Source organism: Triticum dicoccoides, chromosome 3B (genome assembly GCF_002162155.2).
Source record: "Triticum dicoccoides isolate Atlit2015 ecotype Zavitan chromosome 3B, WEW_v2.0, whole genome shotgun sequence".
NCBI lineage: Eukaryota > Viridiplantae > Streptophyta > Magnoliopsida > Poales > Poaceae > Triticum > Triticum dicoccoides.
In genome coordinates, this window is record NC_041385.1 from 53,147,219 (window position 1) to 53,155,427 (window position 8,209).

At 53.5% G+C, this 8,209-nt stretch overlaps 1 protein-coding gene across 1 annotated transcript; it reads left to right on the forward strand.

Moving 5' to 3' along the window:
- Nucleotides 1–1,525: 1,525 nt before the first annotated feature.
- Nucleotides 1,526–3,954, forward strand: LOC119279243 (receptor kinase-like protein Xa21). Its single transcript, XM_037560557.1, has 4 exons — nt 1,526–1,529; nt 1,623–1,786; nt 2,096–3,353; nt 3,444–3,954. Exons 1-4 carry the CDS (start codon nt 1,526–1,528, stop codon nt 3,803–3,805), a joined length of 1,788 nt encoding a protein of 595 aa, XP_037416454.1. The 3' UTR covers nt 3,806–3,954.
- The last annotated feature ends 4,255 nt before the right edge of the window (nt 3,955–8,209 follow it).

Consider the following 8,209-nt stretch of genomic DNA (forward strand, 5'->3'; position numbering starts at 1 on the left):
AGCGGCGCCAGTGACGCAGAGACTGGAACGAAACTCCTCAAAGGTGGAAGTCGGCAGTCCCTTCGTCATCACATCAGCGAACTGCTGAGCAGTCGGCACATGGAGAACCCGCATGCGTCCAAGAGCCACCTGCTCGCGCACAAAATGAATGTCCAGCTCGATGTGTTTCGTCCGGCGATGATGAACGGGGTTGGCGGAGAGGTACACCGCAGAGACGTTGTCGCAGTAGACAACCGTAGCCTGGGAGACATCGTGATGTAGCTCCTGAAGTAACTGTCGAAGCCAGGTGCACTCGGCGACAGCGTTGGCCACAGCTCGGTACTCAGCCTCCGCGCTAGAGCGCGAAACTGTGGGTTGTCGCTTGGACGACCACGAGACGGGGGAAGGACCGAGGTAGACGCAGTAGCCAGAGGTGGACCGACGAGTGTCGGGGCAGCCGGCCCAGTCTGCATCGGAGTAAGCCACCATCTCCAGAGAAGTGGACGCCGTGAGTGTCAACCCAAGGGACATCGTGCCGCGGATGTAGCGAAGGATCTGCTTCACGAGAGTCCAGTGAGAGTCACGAGGGGCGTGCATGTGGAGACACACCTGCTGGACAGCATACTGAAGATCCGGTCTGGTGAGAGTCAAGTACTGTAGGGCGCCGACAATAGACCGGTAGAACGGAGCATCCGACGCAGGCGAACCCGCAAGAGCAGAGACCTTGGCATTCGTGTCAACAGGAGTAGCAACCGGATGGCAGTTGAGCATGCCAGCACGCTCAAGAAGCTCATGGGCATACTTCTGTTGATGAAGAAAGAAACCGTCCGGACGCCGAACGACCTCAATGCCAAGGAAATAATGGAGAGCACCCAGGTCCTTGATAGCGAACTCGTCACGCAGCCGGAGAGTAATCTGCTGAAGAACGGCTGCGGAGGAGGCTGCCAGGATGATGTCGTCGACGTAAAGCAACAAATATGCAGTCGTGTCACCGTGGCGATAGACAAACAGTGAGGCGTCCGAGCGAGTGACGCTGAAGCCCAGTGTCTGAAGAAACCCAGCGATCCGCTGGTACCAGGCACGGGGTGCCTGCTTGAGCCCGTAAAGAGAGCGCGATAGCAGGCACACATGGCCGGGGAAGGAGGCGTCGACGAAACCGGTGGGTTGCTCACAAAACACCTGCTCCTCAAGATGGCCATGGAGGAAGGCGTTGGAGACATCCATCTGGTGAACGGGCCAGCCGCGAGAAACGGCGAGCTGGAGGACAGTGCGGATCGTGCCCGGTTTGACAACCAGGGCGAACGTCTCCGTGAAATCAACTCCAGCGCGCTGGCAGAAACCGCGGACCACCCAGCGAGCCTTGTAGCGCTCAAGTGAACCGTCTGAGCGGGTCTTATGACGGAAGACCCACTTGCCGGTGATGACGTTGGCGCGAGGAGGCCGGGGAACCAGAGTCCAGGTGCGGTTCCGTTGGAGAGCGTCGAACTCTTCCTGCATCGCCGCAAGCCAGTGAGGATCACGGAGGGCGGCGCGGGCAGACGCAGGAATGGGTGATGGCTCCGCGGCAGAGGCGGCGAGGACGTACTGGTCACGCGAGTAGCGGAGGCTCGGGCAGTGAATACCGGCGCGAGCACGGGTGACAGGACCGGACGGGGCCACCGGTGCCGGCGAGGCGGCCGGCGAGGCGGCCGGCGTCACAGCCGGCGTCGCGGCCGGCGTCGCGGCCGGCGATAGAGCCGGCGAGGAGGCCGGCGTCACAACCGGCGTCGCGGCCGGCGATAGAGCCGGCGAGGCGGCCGGCGGCGAGGCCGGCGAGGCGGCCGGCGTCGGGGCGGCGGAGGAGGCGCCCGACCCCGCGGCGCCTGAGGCGGGGGCGGCGGGTGAAGGCGGGGCGCCGGCCGCAACGGCAGGGCCGACCGTGGAGGGCGCCGGCAGTAGGGCCCGTGGACCGCCAAAGCCCGGAGGCGGTCCACGAACCAGGCGTGCTCGTCCACCTGACGAGGTCGTCGATGGGCCGGCGGTGGCCGGCGGTGACGAGACGACGAGGGGTGCCTGCTGCTGAAACGGGAAGACCATCTCATCAAAGTAAACGTGTCGATATTTGGACATTTCCAAGAACAATCTTGATAGCCGAGTTCCAGTGGAGATCTTTGCAATCCCATCAGTTATTGGAATTGATTTTTCATTCAACAACCTTGGTGGACAACTCCCTATCGAGATTGGCAATGCCAAACAACTCATATTTTTTCGAGTTTCGTCAAATAAGCTATCTGGAGATGTTCCAAACACTTTGGGTGATTGTGAAAGTTTGGAAGACATTGAGTTAGACTCAAATATTTTCAGCGGAAGCATTCCCACTTCATTGGGCAAGATAAGCAGCCTCAATGTTTTGAATTTTTCTTCCAATAACTTAACTGGGTCAATACCAGCATCTCTTGGCAACCTACAAGTTCTGGAGAAACTTGATTTGTCATTCAACCATCTTCATGGTGAGGTTCCAACAAAAGGGATCTTCAAGAATGCAACTGTTGTGCGGATTTATGGAAATCAGGGGCTTTGCAGTGGGGCATTGGAGTTGCACATGCTAACATGTTCTTTTATGCCTTCAAATTCAACTAGGCACAAGGAATACTTAGTGTTGAAAGTAGTCATCCCAATAGCTAGTATGGTGTCACTTGCTATGGTCATATTTGGATTAATTTTCTGGAGAGGAAAACACCAAGGCAAATCCATATCGTCACCATCATTTGCTACAAAATTTCCCAAAGTTTCTTTCAACGATCTGGCAAGAGCAACAGAGGGATTCTCAATATCCAACTTAATTGGAAGAGGGAGATATAGTTATGTCTACCAAGGAAAACTAGCTGAAGAAGAAAATGAGGTTGCTATAAAGGTCTTCAACCTAGAGACAAGAGGAGCACAAAAAAGCTTCATTGCAGAATGTAATGCATTGAGAAATGTGCGGCACCGTAATTTGCTACCTATCTTAACCGCTTGCTCCAGCATTGATTCTGATGGTAACGATTTCAAGGCCCTAGTGTATGTGTTCATGCCACGAGGAGACTTACATAAACTACTATATTCAACTCAAGACCATGAGGGCTCTTCTAATTTGTACCTTATCACAATGGCTGAAAGGATAAGCATTTTGGTGGATGTAGCAGATGCACTGGAGTACCTACACCACAACAACCAAGGCATAATGGTTCATTGTGATCTAAAGCCTAGCAACATTCTTTTGGATGAGAATATGACAGCTCATGTTGGAGACTTTGGCCTGGCAAGATTCAAAGTTGGTTCGACTTCATCATCTCAGTGTAACTCAAGTTCTTCTTCGGTTGCAGTAATGGGAACAATTGGATACGCTGCTCCAGGTAATTGACTCTTTGTCACCACTTTTTCTTCTACATCTATGTAAACCAATGAAAGCAAAATTAACTCCTTTTGTATTCACTGATGTGTAGAATATGCAGGGGGTGGTCAAGTTTCAACCGCCGCGGATGTTTACAGCTTTGGTGTCGTTCTCCTCGAGATATTCATTCGAAGAAGGCCAACTGATGACATGTTTACGGATGGACTGAATATCGTGAAGTTTACAGAGATTAGCTTTCCTGATAGTGTATTGGAGATTGTCGATCCCCAGCTGCTACAGGAATCGGAGGAAACTCCAGTAGTATTGAAGGAAACAAGTGTAAATGTTCTGCTACCTATTCTAAACATTGGCCTTCGCTGCACCAAGGCATCTCCGGGTGAACGCATCACCATGCATGAGTGGCTGCTATGCTACATGGAATCAGGGATGCATATCTCAATGCTAACTGAATAGACAAGTTGTTGTATAATTGGCTTTTATCACATAGCGTGTATTTAAGAAGTATGAGCTAGCTGAACAAGCAAGTCTATGTATAGTTGGTATTTGTCACATAGCGTGTATGTAAGGGGCCCATATTTATAAATCCACACGTTTACGGTGTTACTGCACCAGCCTAGATAGTGAAGAAGGAAAAATGAATAGCATTTCCTGGCATCAATATCAGCAATCAAATAAATAATTTACTGATTAATACCTGATGTTGGGAGTTTATTTGGTTTCCATTGTAGTCAACAAGTATGCCTGACAGGCTGACACTATCCAAGTATGGCAACAAATTGACCCACAGAACGAAACAGAGGACCATTTGTCTACAGCCTTTGAAAGAAATTGATGCCTGCCACAAGTGCCCCTTCCAAGTTGGCATTTGTTAAACTTACCTACAGAACGAAACAAAGGAGATGATTTAAAACCATATCCAGTAATTCAAGGGGTATGCTAATCATCAGCAATGAGTTATTAAATCTGCTCCAGTGACAGTTCAATTTGGTCTCTCTGGAGGTACAGTACTACTCCCTCCTTTCTTAAATATAACTATTTTTAGAGATTTCAAAATGGACTATATACGGATGTATATTGGTCTGCCGCAGTATATAGACTGCAGCAACAACACAGGTTCAGAAAAAACACCCAAAACACTCTGAACATGCAGTAGGAGTACTTGTTGCATTATATGCAGAAAGATCAGTAGGCTGCAGCAGGAAGCCAGGAACACAGATTCAGAAAGTACTTGTGTTTTATTTCTACAAGCTAGAATGTTGAGTCAGAGCCTCGCCGCAAGCGCAGGAGACTTGATCACATCAGTTAATTTTATACAGTGACGTTAGAAGGAGGGCAATGGGTCCTGGCCTGGGCCGCCACTGCCCTCCCCTGGTCGTGGGCTGCCTGCGGTATCCATAAAAGTGCCCGCAAACTCTATGTTCGTGGACGATCGCGCCACGGTTAGGGCCAAAATTGCCGTCGGTGGACCCACGCAGAACCCGACGTGCTAGGGTACGCCCGAGGGCGTCAAGGAAAACGTTTTTCGCGAAAGCCTTGTGGACCCGCCTAGTCAGCGGCTGCGCGTCGCCGAGAATCTTCGTCGTCCTCATCGCCTCGTTTTCCCGCAGGAATCAATGCGAAGGCTGCCGCCGGTCAGCCTTTCATTGATTCACGGGCGGCGCAGTGAAGGCGCACCGCCGTGCGTCCCGCCCCTCCCCGCCATGCGTCCACACTACTGCCGCCCGCTCGCCGCCCACTCGCCGCTATAAAAGCCGCCCCTTCCTCGCCGCTGGCCGCACAGTCTACAGCCTCTCTCTCGCTGTCATGCTCTCTTCTTCACCGCCGATGCCCTCTCTCTCCTCGTCTCTCGAACCCTGACCATGGTCGAGCGCTACCCCGGCGAGAGAGCAGAGGCCAATGGCTTCGGCCACCGCGACAGTTCCTGGACGCCGAGGCGGATGGAGACGACGTCGTCGTCCTCGTCGGGCTCCCGTTCCTCCGGGTCGCCGGCGCTCCTCCCCGTCAAGCCGGAGCTGCAGGATACGCCGCTCGGGCGGCACACCCGCGGCGGCGCCCTCGTCATCAATGAGGGCAGTCCTGTCCCTTCTCCTCCCTCCTCCCATCTCGTCGAGCCTAATACCGAGCCGACACTCCTTCCCGCGAAGAAGGAGCATGAGGCCATTGTCAGTGTCAAAACCGGCGGATCTCGGGTAGGGGGTCCCGATCTGTGCGTCAAGGCTGATGGTAACAGGAAGCAAGGGACACAGATGTTTACCCAGGTTTGGGCCCTCTCGATGGAGGTAAAACCTTACTTCCTGTTTGATTAATATTGATGATATGGGTAGTACAAGAGTAGATCTACCACGAGATTGTAGAGGCTAAACCCTAAGAGCTAGCCTATGATGGTATGATTGTAATTGTGATCAGCCTTCTAAGGACCAACCTCTCCGGTTTATATGGACACCGGAGAGGGCTAGGGTTTACATGGAGTCGGTTACAAGGAAGGAAACACAATATCCGGATCGCCAAGCTTTCCTTCCATGCAAAGGAGAGTCCCATCCGGACACGGGCCGAAGTCTTGAGTCTTGTATCTTCACGCTTCAATAGTCCGGACGTTGTACACAGTCCGGCTGTCCGGATACCCCCTAATCCAGGACTCCCTCAGTAGCCCCTGAACCAGGCTTCAATGACAATGAGTCCGGCGTGCGGTATTGTCTTCGGCATTGCAAGGCGGGTTCCTTCTCCGAATACGCCGAAGTAATTATCGAACACTTGAATCGTGTCCGGATCCACAAAATGGTCTTCACATGCCACCGTAGAGAGAATGATATTTCACAAACGCAATCTGCTGACAACTTTTTCTGATGACGTGACATGTTATTACGGGCGGATCATCATTCGAACCGTTTTCCCACAACCAGCTATAGCGCATATTACGAGGCGGTTTCTTTGACACGTCTTGTCAAAGCAGAGATCGTGTCCCCTTATCACAGGATTCTCATCAATACGGGTATGGGTAATCCCACCACGCCATCAATCGTGGCGCTTGGGAAGCAAGCGATTCCCAACGGGCAAGTGGGGAGGCTCACCGCTTTCGTCGCCTCTATAAAGGGATAAGATTTCCTCATTTTTACCCACGCCTCCTTTCTCCCTTGCCCACTCTTGCCCCCTCGAGCTCCAGCGCCCAAGCCCAAGTCTTTTCTACACAGCTAAACATGTCCGGAGCAGGAGGCAAGTGGGTGGCTTCCACCATCAAGGAGAAGCATGTCACAAATCTTCGGGCGGCCGGATACTTGGCCGCAGACATAGCGCACCGGCTACCGAACGCCGGGCAGGTCATTCCGACCCCAGGACCCCACGAGAGGGTCGTGTTTGTTGCCCACTTTGTGCGTGGACTGGGATTTCCACTTCATCCCTTCGTCCGCGGGCTTATGTTTTACTACGGGCTAGATTTCCATGATCTAGCACAAAATTTCGTCCTCGACATCTCAGCGTTCATCGTCGTATGCGAGGCCTTCCTCCGCATCCGGCCTCACTTTGGCCTGTGGCTGCAAACCTTCTGCGTGAAGCCGAAGATTGTTAGCGGCCAACAAGCAGAGTGCGGAGGAGCCATGGTGGGCAAGATGCCCAATGTCACCTGGCTGGACGGCTCCTTTGCGGAGACCGTAAAAGAATGGCAATCGGGGTGGTTCTACATCACCGAGCTGCGCGGCGCCAACTAGGCGGCGGCCCCCGAATTCAGATCTGGAGCCCCCATGTGGCTCACCTCCTGGGAAAGGAAGGGCCTGTCCTGGGGAGAATCTACGGAGCTGATCGGACTCCAGACCTGCATCAAGAGCATGAAGAACAAGAACATCAAGCTTGTTAATGTGATCCAGGTTATGCTCGTTCGCTGGATTCTACCATGCCAAAGGCGGGTATTTAATCTGTGGGAGTTCGTCCCGGCCGAACACCAGACACTCCGGAAGCTCTACTACATGACGCACAAAGGTGCATGGAAGGTGTTGTTCAAGGCCTCCGAAGTACCTCCTCCCACATCCGAGGACCGCGGGCTTCACACCGCGCGGGCTCCTAGTCAGGTGAGTTCTCAGACTACCACCGGATTCGGTTCTTCCCAATATATCCATGGAAGAGCTTTAAGTAGTTATGCATATTTGCTTCAGGATTATGTGGAGACAGCGGAGCAGGTTTACTGTCCGGCTCTGCTACCAGAAGGCCCAGCTGATGCTATCCTGACGGAGATGCTGCTCCCGGCACCGTACAAGGTGCCGGAGAAGAAGGCCGAAAAGAAGGCCCCGAGGACCCGAAAGGGTCTCCGGCGTAAGGTTATGCCAGAAGCCTCGTCCGAAGACGACGAGGCACACTCCTCCCATGAGGGAGAGGAGGAAGAAGAAGAATACGCCCCATCCAAAAAGGATGAGGGACCCGGGGAGGTGGACCAGGGGGCCGGAAAAGGCCTCGGCGTAAGGTCGTCATACCCCTGTCGTCTGATGACGATGAGACAGATTCCTCCCACGGAGGCGGGGGGAATCAAGAAGAAATTCCACCTCTCCGCACTGGGAGGAGAAGAAGAGAAAAGCCGCCCCGGAGGGGGAGGCTGGGGCGTCCAAGAAGGAGAAGGTGTCCCTTCCGGACTACTCCGCCACGGCCGCCCACAGTGAGGAGGGGTGGCTGCCCCTTAGGCAGCTGCCAGTGCGATCGTAAGTGTCCGCACTCCATCCTAACTTCACTCTATAGCTTTTGTTTAACGCCGAACATATGTGCAGTCCGACCAGGGCTCACCCCGAAGTGTCTTCCTCCGGGTCCCTGAGCGATTCGGAGATCAATTCGCTTCCGACAGCCACTACTCCTCCGCCCGCAGATGACGTGGAGGTGTTG

Coding starts and splice junctions, on each gene's coding strand:
- LOC119279243 (XM_037560557.1), top strand. Junction 1,787..2,095: donor GCGAGGCGGCCGGCGGCGAG/GCCGGCGAGGCG, acceptor GACATTTCCAAG/AACAATCTTGATAGCCGAGT. Junction 3,354..3,443: donor AATTGGATACGCTGCTCCAG/GTAATTGACTCT, acceptor ACTGATGTGTAG/AATATGCAGGGGGTGGTCAA.